The 24130-nt window shown below is 37.7% G+C and overlaps 1 protein-coding gene across 2 annotated transcripts; it reads left to right on the forward strand.

Annotated features, from left to right (window-relative positions):
- Positions 1 to 302: 302 nt before the first annotated feature.
- On the forward strand, positions 303 to 23143 carry VGLL2 (vestigial like family member 2). Of its 2 annotated transcripts, none has more exons than XM_040350295.1 (4): positions 303 to 631; positions 6779 to 7082; positions 17739 to 18260; positions 22070 to 22218. In XM_040350295.1, exons 1-4 carry the CDS (start codon positions 551 to 553, stop codon positions 22111 to 22113), a joined length of 951 nt encoding a protein of 316 aa, XP_040206229.1. In that variant the 5' UTR covers positions 303 to 550; the 3' UTR covers positions 22114 to 22218. The 2 variants fall into 2 exon arrangements, with proteins under 2 accessions (XP_040206229.1, XP_040206230.1); XM_040350296.1 differs by lacking the exon at positions 22070 to 22218 and adding an exon at positions 22226 to 23143 and having other exon boundaries at positions 306 to 631.
- Positions 23144 to 24130: the final 987 nt, after the last annotated feature.

Consider the following 24130-nt stretch of genomic DNA (forward strand, 5'->3'; position numbering starts at 1 on the left):
TAGATAGATAGATAGATAGATAGATAGATAGATAGATAGATAGATAGATAGATAGATAGATAGATAGATAGGAGCCATGTGATAAGCCCTAACATAAAGAAGTGATAAGAATGCACTCCCCCTCCTAGGTATATGCAGTGATGACACCCTTGGACAAGCCTAACAATAATAGCATGTCCATGACACAATGACAGCAGGCAGTGATTGGTTTCCCCTGCGCCCACCTCTCCTGGACCCCCCTTCCCCTTCTCCTGTCCAGTCTAGAAGGAACGTAATGACGCGTACGTGAGATTTAAATCCCCGATGTGTAGACAGGCAGCCCGATGTGTAGTTGTTAGTCCTCCTCCCCAGTGACAAGGATCGCACACAGCAGCAGTAGAGGGACATCGCTGCCAGGTAGATCGCGCATGCTGCTCCTCCAGCTACACACTCTAAGGGACTTTTCCATCAGGACATTGAATTTTCTTGCAGCCCTGGACCTTAATGAACAAATACAGCAAATCATCAGAGATTACCCACAAAAGCACTAAAGAATCAACGTGGTCTCGCCATGAGCTGTTTGGATGTAATGTACCAAGTGTATGGTCCTCCTCAGCCTTACTTTACAACAGCTTATAGTCCTTACCACCAGGTGCGTTCTGCCAGGATGATCCGATGCCTATATCTGCATGTATAGGGTTCAGTACTAGCAACCAGACATAAATGGAATATTACATGTTATAGATAGAAGTGATCATTGTGTTGGGCTAACTCTTAAACTGTTTAATACTGTATGTACTTATACTAGGGGAAATATGGAAATGCAGTGCTGATCTGAAAATGCTGGTTGCCTGGATGTCATGCTGATCCAATGGTGTGGGTACTTTCTGAGGCACCGGCTTAAAACAGATCTGCAAATCAGTGGCTTGGACTTTGTAATGTGCATGTTTGCAGCCAGAGACAGCCTGGCAAGGAGGGTTTGCAGGGTGACAACCTCAATGTTTTATTTACAGATTAAACTGGAGCTGTCATTCCCACTTTGCTGCAGACTTTATTTACAGAGAGTGCAGGGAGCTGCTAAACTCATTTACAAGTGATCTATTGGACATCAAGTAATAATTACTGGGCATCCAGTACATACATATATCTCATGTGGTTAGAGGAGGGTGGCATTGAGTGTCTTCCCCATACATTGCCCCCAATATATGAATGTATGCAGACCATCCTGAGTGTGTCGGGCTGAGAAGCCGCATTTCCCACACTAGTCTGCACCTGTTCTAGTCTATTTCTCATCTTAGTACATTCACCAGAAACCCTGCAATCTCCCATTGTTTCCTCCCTGGGCGAAACCAATGGCTCACCACTTTCCCATCACTGGCTGCTAAGGGTGTCTAATGCACTTCCAGGCGGGACATTTCTGCTGTGCTCTATAATATGATCACTTCTCTGCACTCTTCTCTCTAAATTCTCTGCACTCTTCTTATATATATATATATATATATATATATATATATATATATATATATATATAGTATGATCACTTATCTGCACTCTTCTTATATATATATAGTATGATCACTTCTCTGCACTCTTCTCTCTAAATTCTCTGCACTCTTCTTATATATATAGTATGCTCACTTATCTGCACTCTTCTTATATATATAGTATGATCACTTCTCTGCACTCTTCTCTCAAAATTCTATGCACTCTTCTTATATATATATAATATGATCACTTATCTGCACTCTTCTCTATATATTCTCTGCACTCTTCTTATATATATATATATATATAGTATGATCACTTCTCTGCACTTTTCTTATATATATATATATATATATATATATATATATATATATATATATATATATATATATATATATATATATATATATATATATAGTATGATCACTTATCTGCACTCTATATATTCTCTGAAGTCTTCTATACTATATATATAGTATGATCACTGCACTCTTTTCTATGAATTCTAGGCACTCGCCTCTATGAATTTTCTGCACTCTTCTCTATGAATTCTAGGCACTCGTCTATACTATATAGTATGCTCACCTTTCTGCACACTTCTGTGTGAATTCTCTGCACTTTTCTACTATAAGGTATGCTGCTCACCTCTTTGCATTCTTCTGTGTTATATACTGTAGAATGATCACTTCTCTGCATTTTTCTGTACAATGTAATATGTTCACCTCTCTGCGCTCTTCTGCATATATATACTGTATTATGACAGCATCTCTGCACTCTTCTGTGCTGTATAATGTTTGCCTTTCTGCATTCTTCTATACTATATAGTATGCACATATGTCTGCACTCTTTTATATAGTATGCACAATGCAATATAGTATGATCACCTTTCTGTACTCTTGCTATATATTCTAGTATGCTCACCTCTCTGCACCTTTCTGTGCTATATACTGTATGATCACTGATCTGCACTATTATGTTATATAATTTGCTCATCTGTCTGCAAACTTCTGTACTATATACTAGTATGCTCACATCTCTGCACTCTTCTATATAGTATGCAATATAGTATGATCACCTCTCTGCACCCCTCCAAATGAAATCTTTGCACTCTTCTATATTGTATGCAATATAGTATGATCACTTCTCTGCACTCCTCCAAATTAAATCTCTGCACCCTCTTGTACTATATATATGAGCATTTCTCTTCCGTACAACATATTATGATCATGTCTCTGCACTATTCGGTACTATATAGAATGATCATTTCATTGCACTCTAATGTATTAAATAGTGTGATCGCTTCTCTATACTCTGCTGTATGAATTATCTGCACTCTTCTGTACTTTATAGTATGGTGACTTCTTTGCACCCTTCTTTACTTTATAGTATGATAACTTCTCTGCACTCTTCTATACTTTATAGTATGGTGACTTCTTTGCACCCTTCTATACTGTATAAAATGGTGGTGACTACTTTGCACCCTTCTATACTTTATAATATGATGACTTATCTGCAGTCTTCTGTACTTTATAGTGTGGTGGTGACTACTTTGCACCCTTCTATACTTTATAATATGGTGGTGACTTCTTTGCACCCTTCTATACTTTATAGTGTGGTGGTGACTACTTTACACCCTTCTATACTTTATAGTATGGTGACTTCTTTGCACCCTTCTGTACTTTATAGTATGATGACTTCTCTGCAGTCCTCAGTGCTTTATAACCTGCAAGCGTGACGCTGGTGTACTATAGCCGGCTTCTCTGCACTCTACCATTCGTTATAGTGTGACTTTATACTATATAACTGTACTTCTCGGTATAATGCTTTATAGTAAGTCTTCTCTTCACTCTGAGCTTATCGTACGGACGAGTCACACTATATAGTATAGAGAAGTGCATAGAAATAAGACTATATAGTACAGACATGTCATGCTATACTATAGTACAGAAGAGCACAAGGGACAGACAGACACCACTCCTCTGTATGTAGCATTACTTGTCTGAACTATATAGTAGTATTTCTGGGCAAGTCTCTATACTATGTGACTTATCTGTGCCATAAGATTATTTCTCTGCACTCTTCTGCACTATATAGTGTATCATGTCTATATATGTAGTCTCATGTGCACGTTTTTATGCCAAGTATTTTCTGTACCCTATAGACTGATTTATCTCTGTACTTTATAAGTTGATGTCTCTGCACGCTTCTGTACTAAAATGTGACTTGTATATACTATAGTAATTTCTCTGCACTTTTCTGTGCTAGTGTGACTGTCTATATTATAAAGTCATTTCTCTGCACCCTTCTACTATGTAGTAATTTCTCTGCACCCTTCTACTATGTAGTAATTTCTCTGCACTATTCTGTGCTAGTGTGACTGTCTGTATTATAAAGTCATTTCTCTGCACCCTTCTACTATGTAGTCATTTCTCTGCACTCTTATGTGCTAGTGTGACTGTCTATATTATAAAGTAATTTCTCTGCACCCTTCTACTAAGTAGTAATTTCTCTGCACCCTTCTACTATGTAGTAATTTCTCTGCACTATTCTGTGCTAGTGTGACTGTCTGTATTATAAAGTCATTTCTCTGCACCCTTCTACTATGTAGTAATTTATCTGCACTATTCTGTGCTAGTGTGACTGTCTATATTATTAAGTCATTTCTCTGCACCCTTCTACTATGTAGTAATTTCTCTGCACTCTTATGTGCTAGTGTGACTGTCTATATTATAAAGTAATTTCTCTGCACCCTTCTACTAAGTAGTAATTTCTCTGCACCCTTCTACTATGTAGTAATTTCTCTGCACTATTCTGTGCTAGTGTGACTGTCTATATTATTAAGTCATTTCTCTGCACCCTTCTACTATGTAGTAATTTCTCTGCACCCTTCTTTACTATGTAGTAATTTCTCTGCACTTTTCTGTGCTAGTGTGACTGTCTATATTATAAAGTCATTTCTCTGCACTCTTTTTTACTATGTAGTAATTTATCCACACTCTTCTGTACTATATAGTCATTCATCTGCACTTTTCTATACTATATAGTAATTTTTCCACACTCTTCTGTACTATATAGTCATTTATCTGCACTTTCCTATACTGTATATAGTAATTTCTCCACTCTCTTCTGTATATAGTAATTTCTCTGCACTTTTCTATACTATATAGTAATTTCTCCACACTCTTCTGTATATAGTCACTTCTCAGCACTTTTCTATACTGTATATAGTCATTTCTCCACACTCTTCTGTATATAGTCATTTATCTGCACTTTTCTATACTGTATATAGTCATTTCTCCACACTCTTCTGTATATAGTCACTTCTCTGCACTTTTCTATACTGTATATAGTCATTTCTCCACACTCTTCTGTATATAGTCATTTATCTGCACTTTTCTATACTGTATATAGTCATTTCTCCACTCTCTTCTGTATATAGTAATTTCTCTGCACTTTTCTATACTGTATATAGTAATTTCTCCGCACTCTTCTGTACTATATAGTCGGATTTCTGGTCTGTACTTTCCAGCCTGACTTGTAGATTATAGTGCCTTCACTCTGCACCCCTCTTTATTATATAGGGTGCTTCGGAGAAGTTACTTTGTTTCAGCTAAACTCTCTCTTCTCCTAAAGTTTGTATAATAAATGGGCGTAATCTGAATCAGTAAAATTATACATGCTGACAAATACAGATTAATTAATAGATATGATAACAAGAGAGCACAATGTAATCGCTAAGACCACAGACAGATAGATCAACAAACATACCAATGAAAACATACATATTCGTTTGCCTTAATTTGACAATATTTATCGTTTCCTGCCCATTGGTTCACCTTAATGCGATCTTGTTATAATATTCCTAGTTTGTCAATCCTGTCTACACATCCAATCTATTATTATTATATAAATATTAACTGATTAGTTTATCTAATGTGATTTTTTCTAAACTCACTTGCTGCCAAGGAGGTTTATATATCCGTTTATGATGTGATATAAATACTAACGAATTTTCTGCCAATAATGTAACCAATGCGACAATCAATAAACCCATCAGCTGTTAAGCAGGTTTATATATTGGTTTATGATAATCTCATATTAACATTAAGCCCCTTGCCATTAAGAATCTTTGGCCATTGGTTTATTTTCATGGGAAATGATCAGTAACCCCTTTGCCACCAATCATCTTTGGCAATTCGTTTATTTTCATGGGAAATGATCAGTAACCCCTTTGCCACCAAGCATCTTTGGCCATTCGTTTATTTTCATGGGAAATGATCAGTAACCCCTTTGCCACCAAGCATCTTTGGCCATTCGTTTATTTTCTTGGGAAACTATCAGTAACCCCTTTGCCACCAAGCATCTTTGGCCATTCGTTTATTTTCATGGGAAAAGATCAATAACCTCTTTGCTACCAAGCATCTTTGGCTATTCGTTTATTTTCATGGGAAAAGATCAGTAACCCCTTTGCCACCAAACATCTTTGGCCATTCGTTTATTTTCATGGGAAAAGATCAGTAACCCCTTTGCCACCAAGCATCTTTGGCCATTCGTTTATTTTCATGGGAAGTGATCAGTAACCCCTTTGCCACCAAGCATCTTTGGCCATTCGTTTATTTTCATGGGAAAAGATTAGTAACCCCTTTGCCACCAAGCATCTTTGGCTATTCGTTTATTTTAATGGGAAAAGATCAGTAACCCCTTTGCCACCAAGCATCTTTGGCCATTCGTTTATTTTCATGGGAAACTATCAGTAACCCCTTTGCCACCAAGCATCTTTGGCCATTCGTTTATTTTCATGGGAAACTATCAGTAACCCCTTTGCCACCAAACATCTTTGGCCATTCGTTTATTTTCATGGGGAAAGATCAGTGACCCGTTTGATTAAATGTGTAGCTTTGATTAAATGTGTAGCGACTGGTTTGCATCCATTTGATATTAACCCTTTGCTGCCAAGAATGTCAATGGCTTTTTCAGTTTTAAGGAGCTAAAGAGCCGCAGACACTAGTGCGACAAACAAGTGTTGGCATTGGGTTCGCAGAGCTGGTGGTGAAGGACTAGGGAAATGACTATTGAATGTGAACATGTGTTATCCATGGGAGATGGACCATAACAAGTGTGCCTGGCTGTCATAGCTCTCAGCACAGGAGATCTGTTGTTGCACAGAGTCATTCTACATATGTGCCTGGTGGGACAGGGGCTGCCTAATCCCACTCAGTACATACTGCACATCTCTCTGTTACTCTCCTGATCTGTACTGTTCCTTAATGAATTAAAACTTGGCTGATGGTTGTTGTCTGTTTATATTACACAGAAACTAGCCTTTTACTCCAAGATGCAGGAAGCCCCAGAGAGTGGCAGCAACAGCAATGGTAGCAGTGGCAGCTCCTTCTCCAGCAATACCCCAGCCAATATTAAAGAAGAGGACTGCAGCCCGGAAAAGGAGAGCCCTCCAGAAGCTGAATACATTAGCTCCAGATGTGTCCTGTTCACCTATTTCCAGGGAGATATCAGCTCAGTGGTGGATGAGCACTTCAGCAGAGCTCTCAGCCAGCCCAGCAGTTATTCCCCAAGCAGTGCTGCTGCCAAGACTGCCAGGGGTGCCAGCTCATGGAGGGGTGAGTGCAGTATCACAGTGCCTGGATTATTAGAATGTCCCTATGTAATATGCCACAACCTATTAAATGAACATGTTTAATCAATTAAACAATTAATAATAGATTTTCATAAAAAAAATAATCCTCCTGATAACTGTATGTAGATAATATGTATGATATTTATTATTGCAAGTATTTATATAGCTCTGACAATTTAAGCAACACTTCACATGGTGTGCATTCACATCAGTGCCTGCCCTCAAAGAGTTTACAATCTAATCTAAGGACCCTATCACCCATGCATACATACACATAGAGGGGCCAATTTAGATATGAGTCAATTAACCTACCATATCATTTATCAAATTCATTTTTTTTGTCTATATTTGTAGACTATGCCATATATATTTTGCAGACTGATCTGTCTAGCAAAAGTTAGGAGCAAGGACAACCCAGACCATAACATAGCCAATAATGTTTTTTTTTTCACATAGTGTTCATTTAATAAATAAATAAATAAATAAAAACCCCACAAATTCAACAGTTACAGCAACTGTTTAAGCGCCCCATATTATCGTTATGGTTTATCTTAACCATGTCATGTACATGGTCAGAAAAATATCAATGCATAAAGATATGCAAAAAAGAAAAAATATGTTTAAGCCAGTAATCATGTTTATTTTTACCATTTATCTTTGTGCTATAACGTTTGCATTTTGAATAATAAGGTACGGCTTTATGAATATGTACCTTGCTACATGTATTTATATTACAGATGTACATGCATTATACATATGCAGTGGGGTTGTTTTACTTACTAAAAGCACATAGATTGTTTACTGATTACTTTCCAAGGGAAGTTGCACTTTGTAAGATAATTTTCACTGGGGCTTAGTGATTGAGGTGAAGCTCTGCTCAATCCCATCATCTAATCATGAGAAAGCAATGTTTTTATATTTATTTCTCTTGCACAAGATTGGGTATTCTTTGCAAAGTGAAATTTAACTACATTCACTAACCGCTGGGGAAAATTCCCCTGCAAAGTGCAACTTCTCTAGGAAAGTTAACAGCTTATTTGCTTTAGTAAATTAACTCCAAACTATCTTAAGCTGTCTTGCATACATGACAAATATGTTCAATAAAACGTTTCTGTACTAATACAACATTTTAATGCTTACAGTTTTTAATACAGTAAAACCTTGGTTTGAGTGTAACAAGACAAGCAAAATGTTTTAATAAATGTTGCCTTGATATAAAAGCAATGTCTTGATATAAGAGTAGCGTCATGTCACAACTGAGTATACAAAAGAAGAGAGGAGTCTCTAAGTGTAGCAATATGGTTACATTTAATGAAGGTGCAACATTTAGCAACTTATTGCCACACTGAAGCCTCGTACACACGAGCGAGGAACTCGACGGGCGAAACACATCGTTTTCCTCGTCGAGTTCCTTGTTAGGCTGTCGAGGAACTCGACAAGGCAAGTTTCTCCATTCCCGTCGAGGAAAAAGAAGACATGCTCTCTTTTTGGCTCGACGGGATCCTCGACAGTTTCCTCGTCGAAAAATGTACACACGACCAGTTTCCTCGGCAAAAAAAAAATCCCAGCAGGTTTCTTGCTGGTTTTTGCCGAGAAACTCGGTCGTGTGTACGAGGCCTGAGAGGTGCCTCTCTTCTCTTGTATACCCTGTGAAAAAATACTTTGATATACAAGTGCTTTGGATTACAAGCATGTTTCTTGAACAAATTATGCTCACAAACCAAGGTTTTACTGTATGTGCTTCTGAAAAAGAGTAAAAAAAAATCAAAATAGGTTACCTAGGAAGTATATGTTTACAAATGCAGATGATAGATATTATAATTGAAGAGAATATTATATCAAGGACTGAGGCAGGGGCAGAAGACACATTTGCCTTGGGTATCATGTCACAGGGGTCCAAATGAGTATGTCTACTGTTTTTGATTTGTAGACCAATTATTTTCATGATATTTTAAGTCTGATTTGTTTTTGTTAAATGCATTTTAGCAGTAATTAATCCTCCTATATTATTATATTTCTTACATATCTAAATAGGTGTTTCTACTAAGAGGGTATGAGTTCCAACTTCATTTGATATATTTGATTGGAACAAATTTGGATACTGTTGAAATGAGTTTGACTGATTGACAAAACAGTTTACAGCCAGTAAGAGACATGTGTTATGTCTTGGACGAATACTTAGTACTCTGGTTTCAAACATGCACAGAAATGCAGGACATTCGTTTTTATGGCAGAGGACACCTCAGTGAGTTTTGAAAAGCTAAGCTGTCCGCTAAAGACAGATTAAATCTATGATGCTTTACATGCTGTCTTGATGAATAATACCAGCATTGAACCTAGAGGAGAAGAAAAAAACAAATGCAACAGGCTACAGTCATGGTGTGCCTAGAATAAATTCAAATGTGATAAAAGTCATGCAAAAAGCTGTTGCTCACTTAAAGCGGGAGTTCACCCGAATTTTTTTTTTTAACATTAGATTCATGCTCATTTTGTCTAGGGGAATCGGCTAGTTTTTTTAAAAACGAAGCAGTACTTACCGTTTTAGAGAGCGATCTTCTCCGCCGCTTCCGAGTATGGTCTTCGGGACTGGGCGTTCCTATTTGATTGACAGTCTTCCGAAAGGCTTCCGACGGTCGCAACCATCGCGTCACGAGTAGCCGAAAGAAGCCGAACGTCGGTGCGGCTCTATACGGCACCTGCGCACCGACGTTCGGCTACTTTCGGAAAATCGTGACGCGATAGATGCGACCGTCGGAAGCCTGTCGGAAGACTGTCAATCAAATAGGAATGCCCAATCCCGCAGCCCATACCCGGAAGCGGCGGAGAAGATCGCTCTCTAAAACGGTAAGTACTGCTTCGTTTTTAAAAAAACTAGCCGATTCCCCTAGACAAAATGAGCATGAATCTAATGTTAAAAATTTACATTTCCGGGTGAACCTCCACTTTAAGAGTTCAAATAACTATTGGTAACTTATTAGTTGTTGTTGTTATTATTATTATTTTTGTTGTTACACATTATAGTGGAGTAATTGGGAAAATAGGTGTGGTACCCATTTGGTGACCAATGAGTATACTACATGATAAATCATGCCACTTCCTATATATTGAAACATTGTACTAAAAGCTCAAAAATCATGGACTTTAAAAGCACATATGCATAGGATAAAAAAAAATCCAAATTTTATTTATCTACATTAAAAGTTATTATTACACAACACCACAATTGAATATAAAATATTATCTCAAATACCATTGGATACTAGACATGTGCACACTGAAATATTTTGTTTCGGAATTTTGTTTTCGTCCAAAAATGTATTTATTTTGTTACTCTCCGAAAATCCGAATTAATTAAGGTCGAATCTGTCATTGAAGGCTCATGGTGTCTGTCGAATGTTCTAAGAAGATTTGACAGAGCAGCTAAACTTTACAATGCCACAATCATACATTTCCAGTCGAACGTTCCGCCTACAAGCTATAGAAGAATTCTAATGTTGTATGACACTAGTAATAATTATATTTATAAATCATTATTACTAGTCAACCAACATTCAAATTCTTCTATAGCCTATGGGACAAGCATTTGACTGTAAATGTACGCTTGCGGCATCGTACAGTTTAGCTGCTTTATCTTTATCTTTTTAGAACTTTCGACAGACACCATAAGCCTTCGATGACAGATTTGATGTTTGTATGTTTATCGCTGCTTCGTCAGATCTTTGTCGTTCGTGTCGAATGGTCTACCCCAACACTCTCTAATGTCGAATCTTTCCTCTCTATGTAGAATAATCTTGGACTAATAAAGTTAGGTTAGGCACATTCGACCACAGGTTCGATAGACACAGATTGCTATTGTCAGCGTCATGTCGAATCTTCTATCTATAGCGAAGTTTTGTAGCAACAAAAATGAAAACAAAGCATTTTTTTATGTCGGATATTTCTGATTTCGTATTCTACGTGTTCGTTTTCGTTTGTTAAAACGATAACAAAAATACCCGAAATTCTAACAAAAATGCATTCGGACGAAAACGAATGCACATGTCTATTGGATACTGTATATCACAGACATAGTGTAAGACCCCATTGGAGATTTATACCACACACATGATGACTGTGGTGTTCCTACAATAAATGGAAATGTGATAAAAGTCTTGCAAACAGCTGCTGCTCACTTAAGGGCCCTTTCACACGGGCGGATCAGTAATGATCCGCCTCCGTGGGTCCGCTTTGCTCAGCAGGGATCCTTTCTAAAATCCCAGCTGAGCCGTCAGCTGACAGGGCTGACACTGTGCAGGGACCGCCCTGTCTTTCCTCCGCTCTCCCCTTTGGGGGATCAGATGAACACGGACCGTATGTCCGTGTTCACCCGATCCGATCCGCCAGACAGAAGAAAAATAGGATTTTCTTTCGTCCGAGAAATCAGATCATTGCGGAGGCGGGTGATTACGGGTAAAAAACAGAAAAAATATTGCGCATACCAAGGTAAATGTGTAACAGCTGCGTCTCAAATGTTATATAACATCAAACAAACATAAAACAAAAAAGGAGTCGCGCTAAGTGATTGAAAATTGCATATGAATAATACCAAGTGAATAATTATGTGCAAATCTAAAAAGCATGAACCGAGATAATCATAACAGATCAAGCCTCAAAAAGTGGTCCACAAAATAATTAATGAAAAAGAGGGAAATATACCCAAACAGATAAACTGAATAAGTATATAAACACAGTCCCAAATGTAGTGATAAAGAAAGTCCCAAAGTGTTGAATGAATCCACAACGTCGTGATGACTGACAGACAGGAGACCTCCACCAACGGGTAACACTGACTCTTACCACAGAGCAAATAAAAAACAGCAACAACGATATCCACTCTCCACTGGGGAAACAGAATCACTCATACATCCACTGGTGGTTCTCTCTATTGGCAGCCCAAATTAATACTCCAGCGTATGTGAAGAGAGATCAAAAGGGACTCATAGCGTAATACTGCATAAAAATGTATTTAAAAAAACTAAGTATTGCACTTACATTAGTCCAATAACAATAGGCATATAAAAAACACAGCCGGCCGGTCTGTGTATGAAGCGTGTGCCCAGGATATCCGGGTCCTCACATGTGCAATGTGGTGACGTCAAAGCGCCGCCTCCCAACGTTTCGTCTAAACACAGACTTGGTCACGGGATGAGGAGGCGCTTCACGTCACCACATTAAATAGAAAAAAGAAAAAAAGAAGGCGTGGCTGAACTCCGAGATGGACCTGGCGCCAGACGCACGTCCTCCATCTTGGTTGATGGAAAACCGCCGGTGACTGCCAATACAATGTTACCCGATGGAGCGGAACATCTAATCTTACACAGAGATCATCACAAAAAGATGTCGCACCCATGGCCATCCATTACTAATACTATATTGCGCTTTATTATAGCACAATATGATCATCCGCTGACATCCGCAATCACATAGGGACCAATGTATGTCCCGTTTTCATCCACAACAGATGGATGAAAATGCGGACATATGGTCCGCACATGTGAAAGGGGCCTTAGAGTTCAAATAATAACAGTTACCTTTATTGTTGTTATTATTATTATTTTTGTTGTTACACATTATAGTGGAGTAACCTATTATTTAAGTACCTAAACCTAGTTGTAGAGGTTGAACTAATGATAACAGTTTTTGTTCCCCACTTCTTACATAAACATGCATAATAGTGTCTTATGACTAGGTATGTTTATATATGCTTGTGTACAGCAGGCACCTGCTGCTCTATTCTTATCACATTATCTTATCACAGTGGTAAAGTAGTCCACGCTGAGAGCCTTTTCATCAGTTAAGCTCTAGCTATGGTATATGCTATGGGTATTGTATACATTTTTAGTCATTCGGTTCTAAAAAAAAATTGCCCAGATATGTTTCTGGACTACATTTAAAGTGGCTGTAAACCCATTTTTTTTTATGTCACAATGTACAGTATAAGATTTCCTATCATCTGTGCCCAGTCTTGCCACACAGTGTTAGTCCAGCTCTGAGCGATCCTCTTTTTTTGTTCAGTGAAATGATACAGACTTACATCGAAAAACCATAGTCCGTTCCGCCCCCTTGCTGTGAGTGACAGGTTATTTACATATCTCATGCACTAGCTTGGAGACAGGAATTATTTTTTAATTCCCACCCCCACCCTTTTCTGAAGTCATGTGGTTACTTTTCTGGATTTTAACTGGATGTTAGTGATCATAGCAGAATTTAGTGTAAGGAATACATAGGAAAAAATGCATGTTGACAAGGGGAGTGTAGAGGAGGGCGGGGAATCTACTGACATCACGACTCCACCCACAGAGCTCTAGACAACAAATCTACCCACAGAATCTGCAGTTTTTCAGTTCTTATAAGACAGAGGGGAGACAGAGGGGAGACATTTGACAGGTAAGGATACATGCAGGAGGCATGTATACCCTTATAGATCAGCACTATGGCAGTAGTTTAGAAAGAATGAGAGTGGGTTTACCTCCACTTTAAGGTACATGTAAGGTTTGTGCCTTGGCCACACATTTGCATTATGGGTGGCGCATAATCGAATTAAACCACTAATATGTCCTTCGACTGCGTGGGAAAATGAAAAAAGATTTAAATGCACACCCCTTGGAAAAAGTTATACTCTTTCATGTTCCCATCGCATACAATCTATATTTACATTATCAGTTGCATGCATGCAGTAGGCAATGTTATTTTTCACGTTTTTTGCTTTTTTTATTTTTTTTATTACATTTGTAAATTAAATGTCCAGTTCTCCAGACACGCAATACTAAGTTAAGCACATATCACTGTACACTAACAAAAGTGTTGGTTTACAAAAGGAATCATTTTAGCCTTTGTCCATGTCAAGGCAGTTTCAGGGTAATTTATAGAATAGAATGTGTCTCTGAAATTAATGGGATTTAACTGAGCACAGACTGGATTAAACATTACTATTTTACTAGGTCAGCTTTATATGGGATAATTCAATGCAGAGTTGTTAACAATACATTTGTATACTTAACAACAAAACAACTTATAATTCCCTTGGGTGAAATCAGATCAGTACATGATAAGTTCTAAGTGGCTGTTATGGGTTACTGTACTTATGGATTAGAATGTAAGAATCAGGAACTCTAAACAATATAAAGCTGAAAGTGATTAGAACAGCACATATGACAACTAGGTATCATATATGTTGAGGGTCTAATTTGCCTACATTAAAGGGAGTCTGTCATTAACAAAACAAAAAAAATCATTGACTCCCAACAATCATTAATTGCATAAAAATAGCATATTTTGGTTGAGTCTGTTAGTGTTTATTGTGAAACTGTAATTATGAATGCACTGTGGGCACCATTGTGTAATGCTGTCCAGGCACATAGCAGCATCAAAAAGTCCAACTCTCTGTTCGCAGGCTGTTCTCTGTGAAAGTTTTGGAGATTTTAATACCAAAATGTCTGACTTTCCACTGCTGGCAGCTCGAAAATTGCCATCCTGAATATAGACAGGAATAGCAATTTCTGAAGTGTGTCAAGTCTCTTTTCTACAACACTAATGTTTGCTCACATATGACACTTGATATGATTACAATAACAAAAGCAGCTATTGTTAGTCTCTTATTTTTTATAGAACAAATGCTTTTTCTGTAGCTTTTAAATGCAGAAACCATTTTACAGTCCTTGACAGAGAGGCTTCCACCATAATTGCCGCTCATTCACAGAGACACACAGGGGGTTATTTACGAAAGGCAAATCCACTTTTCACTACAATTGGAAAGTGCACTTGAAATTGCACTGAAATTGCACTAGGAAGTGCAGTCGTTGTAGATCCGAGGGGGACACGCAAGGAAAATAAAAAACAGCATTTTAGCTTGCACATGATTGGATGATAAAATCAGCAGAGCTTCCCCTAATTTCAGATATACCCCTCAGATTTACAGCGGCTGCATTTCCAAGTGCACTTTCAGTGCAATTTCAAGTGCACTTGTAGTTTGCACTTGTAGTGCAAAGTGGATTTGTCTGTTGTAAATAACCCCCACAGTCTAGAACCAGATACATAGTAAAAGCTAATATACTTACCAGTATGTTTTTCAATTGTGGAAGGAAACCAAACAACTGCAGGAAACACAGGGAACACATCCAAACTTTGTGCAGATCGTAAACTAATAGTTTCCAAAGTTTTATTCAATTTTACTGCATTTTACTGTTTTATGCAATTTTACTGCATTACACAAAGTTTTCTTTCAATTGAGCAAAGTATGATGGTTATTTATGAAAGGCAAATCCACTTTGCACTACAAGTGCAAAGTGCACTTGAAATTGCACTGAAAGTGCACTTGGAAAAGCAGTCGCTGTAAATCTGAGGGGTAGATCTGAAATGAGGGGAAACTCTGCTGATCTTTATCATCCAATCATGTGCAAGCTAAAATGCTGTTTTTTTTCCCTTGCATGTCCCCCTCGGATCTACAGCGACTGCACTTTCAAGTGAACTTTCAGTGCAATTTCTAGTGCATTTTGCACTTGTAGTGCAAAGTAGATTTGCCTTTCGTAAATAACCCCCTATGTGCCATGTGGATTTCTGTTTCAAAATACAAGAGCTCAGAGATATTTCAATATCTAACTAATTACAGGCTGTCTTAAGAGTACTTTTAAAAGTCATTCCAATTGGTTGCAGGAATATATTGCATGCAAATGTTTTAATGATAATTTTAGACCAACATATTCACAGTGGGGGGTGATGTACTCAAACATGTGAGTGCAAAATCTGGTGCAGCTCTGCAGAGAAACCAATCAGCCTCCAGGTTTTATTGTCAAAGTTTATTTGAACAAGCTGAAGTTAGAAGCTGATTGGCTACTATGCACAGCTGCACCAGATTTTCACTCTCCAGTTTTAATACATCAACCCCAGTGTGTTTTAAAAAATGGTTTCCTGAACACATTGGGGTTTTTTCCCCGCGTCAATTGTATTTTCCTTGTAACATTTCACAGAGGCACTCTAATACCAGCTTCACCTGCAGCGGAAGTGCAGCTGAAACCTTAGATGGCTTGTTTAGACCTAGCAAGACAAAGGGAGCTAGGAAAGGTGATCAATAAATGCTGACATACTTAAGAGAGTCAGAATGAATTTCCATGTGTAAGGACTCGTACAAACGACCGAGAATCTCATTGTAAAAGAAACGTTGTTTCCTCAACGAGGTTCTCGTCAGGCTTGACGAGAATCTTGTCAAGCTTTCCTTGCATACACACTGTCAAGACAAAATCTCGTCCTTCTCAAAAGCGGTGACGTACAAAACGTACAACGGCACTATAAAGGGGAAGTGTGATTCCACTGGCGCCACCCTTGGGGCTGCATTTGCTAATCTCATGTTACTGCGTGTTAAGTAAAATTTTGGTGAGAGACGATTCGCGATTTTCAGTCTGTTACAGCGCTCCCGTCTCATACTTTATTCTGAGCATGCGCGGGTTTCTAAGCATACACACAAACGTGTTTCTCGTCGTAAACCAGCTTGACGAGAAACACGACGAGGAAATTGAGACTCCCGACGAGAAAAAAGAGAGCATGTTCTCCTTTATTCTTGTCGAGATCCATGACAGTTTTCTAGACGAAAAACATACACACGATTGTTTTTCTCTGCAAAAATGCTCTGCCAACATTTTTCTTGATGGATTTTGCCGTGGAAAACGTTTTTTTTTTTCTTGTCTGGAGTCTCAATTTCCTCCTCGCATTTTTTGTCGGGCTGGTTTACAACGAGAAACACGTTCGTGTGTATGCTTAAAAACCCACGCATGCTCAGAATAAAGTATGAGACGGGAGCGCACCTTCGGTAAAAGTAGCGTTTGTAATGGAGATAGCACATTCGTCACGCTGTAACAGACTGAAAAGTGCAAATCGTCTCTCACCAAACTACTAACTTTACTAACACGCAGTAACATGAGATTAGCAAAAGCAGCCCCAAGGGTGTCGCCAGTGGAATCGAACTTCCCCTTTAGAGTGCTGTCGTATGTGTTGTACATCCCCGCATTTGAGAACGATGAGATTTTGTCTTGACAGTGTGTACGCAAAGAAAGCTTGACAAGATTCTGGACAAGCCTGACAAGAAACTCGTCAAAGAAAACGATGTTTCTTTTACGACGAGATTCTCGGTCGTGTGTACGAAGCCTAAGACTGTGGTCTAAAGATCTGACTGCTGCAATATCATTCAGAAAATTAACCTGCCACACCAGCTTCCCAGTCTGAAAAATAGTGACCATTACTATAAAAATATCATCAACAGTGCTGTGTATTAAAATAGATTTATAAAAACTGGAGAAAGGTGGAGTTGCTGTCATGACCAATCAATCAGATCTGCATTTTATCATCTGGAATTTGGTTGCTTTGGGTAGTCATTCTATTTCTATAGTTTTTATCAATCAATTAAAAAACATAAATGCATTGAAAACCTCACTTAAGTAATACTGTGTGATTGTAGACCAACATTATTTTTGCTAATTTCAGAATTATTTTCCAATGTATGAGGTAAAGCTCCTTTGTTTCAGAGAGTATTAATAGCATCATTAATCATGACAAAGGGGTTTATTTGAGTTTAATGGAATGTTTATGTTTTTTTTTTGTCTCTTAACAGAAACGACTTTTCCTATGAGTCAAAGAAGTTTTCCTCCATCCTTTTGGAACAGCAGTTACCATCCAAATGCAGTTGCTGCACCTTCATCGTTGGGAAGCAGCTTAGGCAGTCCTCTTACTGGTCCTCACAGTGAAATTCCTTTTGGAGCAGATCCTTATTCCCCTGCTTCTCTTCATAGTCACCTACACCAGGGTCCACCTGAGCCCTGGCACCATGCCCACCACCATCACCACCATCATCACCCATACTCAATCGGGGGAGCAATAAACAGTCAGGGTTCAAGTTATCCCCGGCCTGGCATGCATGAAGTTTATAGTACGCACTTCGATCCCCGGTACAGCTCTTTACTTGTTCCTACATCAGTCCGACCCCACAGGATCACTCCTGCAGGTTCAGCAACTCCTGCAACACAGTGTGATTTAGGCAAGGGAGAAGCAGCAACCTCTGCATGGACAACTCCTGGACCTTATCCAGGACCAGCAGGAGACATGGGACAAAGCCTTAGCCTAAATGTCGATGCAGGTAAGCAGTGTCTTAAAGTTAAAACTGACCTACAACACTGGTGAGATTTTACATGTAATTATTATTAGTATTTCTTGCAGGACATTTTAGACACTAAAAACACCCAAATTCACAATTTTTCAAGTCCTTTTGTTAGGAAAAATATATATTGAATATAGCTCACTTTTTGTCAACAAATATCCTTCACTGTGCCATCCTTGTCTGCCATACATTGTATATGTAATTTTAAGTTTTTACATACATATGCTTGAAGGTGCATATGTGGTCATGATATTTTAGGGCAGTAAGAGTTTATACCCTTTTTGAATTTTTCACTGTCTCTTTTCTATGGTCAGTTTGACAGTAGACAGCTATAATTTAAACACTTGAACAGAACAACCACCACTTTAGTAGTGATAAGATGTTACAAAAGGTAATAAGTTTCATAAAGGAAGGGGATATTAATAATTACTCATACACAGTTACCCCCGTTACCCCGTTTTTCAGATGGAGTAAAATTGCTTTCACACCATTGGGTTTAGAAAGGTTTTTAATTATTTTACACAAGATGATAATCCTTCAAAACCAGTAACCCATGTGTTAACCTTCCTCTGTATTCATACTGTACTTGGTAGTTCTGCAACAGATTATAGAACTGTTGTTTCTGCTACATACTAGCCACACATATGGAACTTTACCTACATACCAATCATGACTTCAGTGGCCCTGAGGGTCAACATTCCTTAGGCATATTTTACATATACTGTATACTTTTGCTTTATGAAATGCTACACAGGCCACCAGTTTCATAGGCTAGTTATCCACTAAATAACAATTATAAAAAGCACACTATCCATCCATTTGTGGTCTTGTTATGCACTGCTATCTGTTAAGAGTCCTTGCTAAACATCAGACCCAAATATTATGATTCTTTTAAATACTCTGTACTATTTACGTAATAGTGTTACCTAGGCAAAGTGATTTACTCAAGGCAAACATGTTTACCACTTTGGAAGGGAAGTTGCATTTTGCAAATTAGTTTGCCCCAAAGACTAATGAGCAGGGTGTTTCATTTGCAAGCATTTTTACTTGCATATGATTGGATGATGGAGGTCAGCAAAGCTTCTCCTTGTTCACTGAGCTCTGGGGCAGATTTCCTTGCAAAGCGCAATTCCCTTACAAAGTGAGCAGCTTATACTTTTAGTATATCAACCCTGTGTCCATGACCCACTAATACACTAAATACTATCCATAAAGTCTTTCTGTAGGTTAGTGGACCAGAAAGCTTAGCAATATGCTAATCAACAGTTATCAAGTCCTGTTACACTAAGGCTTCATGCATTCTGGACGTTTTGCCAACTCTCCTAGTCTCCTTTTCCTTTTCTCTTGGCACAGAGTTTTGGCAGAAAAAAATGCTTGATGCTTGTAAACTCTTGTAACGCATTTAAGAGCATGTAGGCGTGTCAAGCCCTTGAGCATCAATTCTTTTAATTGGCCAGAATAATATTATATTCTGGTCATTGAAATTAATTAATAATCAGGCACTAAACAATCTGGCTGTGTTTTTTTTTTTCTTAATGCCCCTACCTCTAAACTCCTCTGAACACCTATGTGTGCATTGTCACATAGGCTAACATGCAGGAGTGTTTAGAGGCAGGGAAAAAACATACCCCTAGGAGCAGCAGAAAAATAATCCAGTGTGCATAAGGCCTAAGCAGTCAAACTAAAGGTTTGTAAGGATCCCCTTATATAATTTTAAATATATTCAGTAGGCTGGAATTCTGGCTATTGACTATCCCCTGAATGGAGTTCAGCTAAAATGAGCAAAAATAAGCTCCATTCTGTCTGCTGTTTAATGTTTTGTTTTGTTTAATTGTAATTAAAAGCAAGCATTCCAAACAATCAATGACACTAAAAGACTTACAAAAGGGATGACACTTAACTATAGTCAGTAGATGTATCTCTGAGTGCTAGCTGACTCTTTTCTTTCTACTGAATTGTTTTTAAGTGCTTGTGCTTCACCTTCATGTTGTTAATGCAGTGCATTCCTATCCTTCTCTCAAGTCTCTGTTGTGTATTTAAAGATATTGTCAATTGTTATGTGAGTTAGGATTTGATTCGTTGATCAGCTCAGACTGGGTATGGAGTGGTAAACTAAGTTCTTCTTTTTTAAATTACTACGATGTCTTGAGCACAAGATGACTGAATTATCCATTACTGATTTTAGAAATATTAATATTTATGACTAATAATTTATCTGGGAATAATTAGCAAAATGTCTCCAATACTTTTTTTTTAATTTCTAAAAATTCCAATATTATAATTTAGAAGAGAATGGGTAAATAAAGAAAGAAAGAAACAGTAGAATGAGAAAAAGGTTATTTAAAAAAATGCAAATAAAATTTGAATAATGGTGGCCATACGCCACACGATTTGGCCCGGATAACGCAAACACTAAAAGCTCATTCAAGTGATCACCAACAATGTGCACTATTTTTTTCAGACCATGGAAACTGTACTTACAGAGAAATTATTTCCATAAGTTGCAGGGGAGAAATTGTGCATAGGACACCTATATCCAATGATGATATAATAGCAATTGTGAGCAACTAAAAATGTTTAACTCTGTTGACTCTCCATACTGTTTGCATCAGACATATCAATCTGATGAAGAAACAATAGGCAGGACATTTGATGCAAATTTGGACTTTCATGGTACGCTAAGTACTCACAAAAGCATGTTTATATTAAAAAAGTATACATTTATTAAGACATAACATGATTAAAATGAACCTCTTCAGGGGGGAAAAAACAGTACAAATAGTAAATTTTGAATAGCTCTGAAAGGAACTGGAAAGAATTAACGTGTATCCATCTGAGAGAAGGTTTAGATATTCGTCCCTTGCCAGTTCGACCTCTACATGTTTTGCGGTGGAACTGCTTCTTCAGGAGTATAGTTCAGAGTTAATCTCTATACTATACTGTACTGTTTTTATTTCCCCTGAAAGGGTTCATTTTAATCATGTTATGTCTTAAAAAATGTATACTTTTTAAATACTTTTTAATTATAAACAGGCTTTTGTGAGTCCTTACCGTACCATAAAAGTCCAAAGTTACGTCAAATTTCCTGCCCATTGTTTTTTTGAACTGATAGGACAACAGAACACCATTATAACCAGTATATATATATATGATCAGTAGTGATAATTAATTATATCAATCTAATGGTGCAAGTATAGTAAACAAGATGGATAAAAATAACATGACTGCCAAATGGGAGTTATATGCACTGCTGGACCTATGCTTCCATCATACCATTCCATAGTAAAAAAAACTGTGAATCATTAAATTGCGTTCTCAAATGCTATAATCCAACATGAAGCATAGGTTGATTTACTAAATCTGGAGAGTATAAAATATGGTGCAGCTCTACATATAAATCAATCAGCTTTAATTTTTTTTTTTGTCAAAGCATAATTGTGCTACTATGCACAGCTGCACCAGATTTTTCACTCTCCAGTTTCAGTAAATCAGTAAATCAACCACATAGTAATATGCATGGTTTGCAGGTAATATTTCACTTAAAGGACTATACTTTTTTAGTACAGGAATCTTTACCAAAAGCTTTCTTTTATCTGGGCTGTATTTATCAAAAACTTTTCTAACAATTCAAACATCTTCTAATTACCACAGCATAGCTGTTTCTTAAAACAGTGTTGGTGCTTGCTTCTGTTTCATCCTAACCTTAAACAGCTTGTGGCTTTATCTCGCACACCTTCTCTTACACCTCTTTCTACTTCATTCTCCTTCTCTGCCTCCTCCATTCCCAGGTTTACAGCCTCAGGATAAAAGCAAGGATCTGTACTGGTTTTAAAACTTGTTGCCCACCCTGCAGATCCTCTCCACCTTGTAAAATGTGGTGGCTTTCTGAGCTGACATGGAGTTGCTTTGGTTTGGTGGTAACAGCTTGTAATCTTGGTTTTCAGCTCGACGCTACACCTTCTGCGGAGGACCTCTCCTGAGCTGATCTTCCTAAAGACTCTGAACCAAACCTTTTACACCAAGGCCCAGAAACACATGTGCCCCAGCACTGAGACTGCAACAAGAGGATGGGAACAGGACTCCACTCTACAGGCCAAGTGAGAGGAGACATGCTTATTTCCTCCTTGCTCAGAGACTCATATTTTTATTTAAGATGTGTTCAACAAAATAATTGATGCCACCAAAAAATATAAATAGATATAATTATATATTAATATAAATCCAGTTGTTTTCTTATGAGGAAGAAAAAGACTATTTTTGTTGTGAATATTTTTTATGCCTATGTCAAAATGTACTTTCCAAACCAAGCTGCCTGTGAACAAAGATCCAGTGTATTTGTAGTATTCCCTTTCTGACTGCACAGACAAAGCACACCCAACATACATACAGACAATGGTAACAAAAGGAAACAAATAATCTTTGGTGGACTAAAAGCCCATGTGTGGACATACAATCCAGTCTGCTGTGAGTGGCAAGAATTTTCCAGAGCCACCTGCCCAAAGCTTATAGAAATGCAGCTGTTAAATGGACAACTGTTCGAACTCCAGAAATATGACAAGCAAGGTGGCACTTCTCAGGGTTTAGCCCAACAATTGCATCTGATTTTTTTTTTTACAAGGAGAATTTTATGATGAAAGAAGAAACGCTTTAGAACACTGACAGCCTCTACATGGATGGAACAACTGCAGCAGGTGAAAGGAGATACTTTGCAGAAACACATTTCAGAGTGGACAATTGATCTCCTCAGTGTGTGTATATGTTGCTGTCATCCTGTCACTTTAATTTGTTTGAGATACTGTGAGAGATGTATTTAATTGTAGGAATTCTGCATTAAAATATTTTCATGTCTTTAGATGCAGTGATAAGCTAACCATAACATTTTTTCTATTCTGTTGACCAAGACAACTCAACCAACTTTACAGGTTAACTTATGATGAGAACAAAAGACAACCTGAAACACATAGGTGATTTTAGAGCCGGTTCACACACGGGCGACAAGTCACGGTCCGCAGTAGTCAATGGAACCGTTCTAATAGGAGCGATGCAAGAAAAAGGTTCCTGTATGACTTTGGGGGCGATTCGGGGCGACTTGCATTGACTTCAATACAGAAGTAATTTTGCAAGTTGCCTCTCAAGACGCCTTGAGATCGCCTTGCCGAGTCGCCCCCAAAGTCGTGCCGCCTGTGTGTGAACCGGCTTTAATGAAAATGGAAGCCAAGAACACTGCAACAAATCTGAAGTTGCTGCAATTGACATTAATGTTTAAAATGAAATATTACATTTGATTGGTTGGTGAACAATGCCTTCTCTTTTGCTTTGGCTTTCTTTGCTCAAGGTTTCATAAATCATCATGTGTACAGCATATATTCAAAGTGATTCTGTCATGTGTCATGTTAAAGTGTAACGTTCTACAATAATTTAAAGAATAATGAATCACTTTACTTTTACAAATGTTTTTTGCTAAAAAAAAAACTAAATTTAGAAACATTTATGTTTTATATTAACATTTTAGACTTTATATTATAAAACTGTATGAAATCAGGAGCTCTGAGTAGTTGAAATCACCAATCTTAAACCAATTGACATTTTAACTAATGTACAATTTGCAAAGATTAGGGACCTTTTAGGCACTTGGACATAAAATATTATAAAAGTACAAATTATTAAATCTAAAATTCATTAAAACCAGCAGATGGGCAACCATATGAATATGTTTACAAAGACCATTCTTATATCTAAAGGTTAAAATAACCACATGTGAATAAATGGAACCCCAACACATTTAAATCTTTTAAAAAACTCTTCATCAATGGGAAGTCATGGTCGATAACATATGCATAGAGATTACA

Source organism: Rana temporaria, chromosome 4 (genome assembly GCF_905171775.1).
Source record: "Rana temporaria chromosome 4, aRanTem1.1, whole genome shotgun sequence".
Classification (NCBI taxonomy): domain Eukaryota; kingdom Metazoa; phylum Chordata; class Amphibia; order Anura; family Ranidae; genus Rana; species Rana temporaria.

Bases quoted from the DNA above. Each gene is read 5' to 3' on its own strand.
- VGLL2 (XM_040350295.1), top strand. From the start codon at position 551: ATGAGCTGTTTGGATGTAATGTACCAAGTGTATGGTCCTCCTCAGCCT. The intron at 632-6,778 runs GTGCGTTCTGCC...TATATTACACAG, and splicing joins CTTATAGTCCTTACCACCAG to AAACTAGCCTTTTACTCCAA. The intron at 18,261-22,069 runs GTAAGCAGTGTC...CTCCATTCCCAG, and splicing joins TAGCCTAAATGTCGATGCAG to GTTTACAGCCTCAGGATAAA.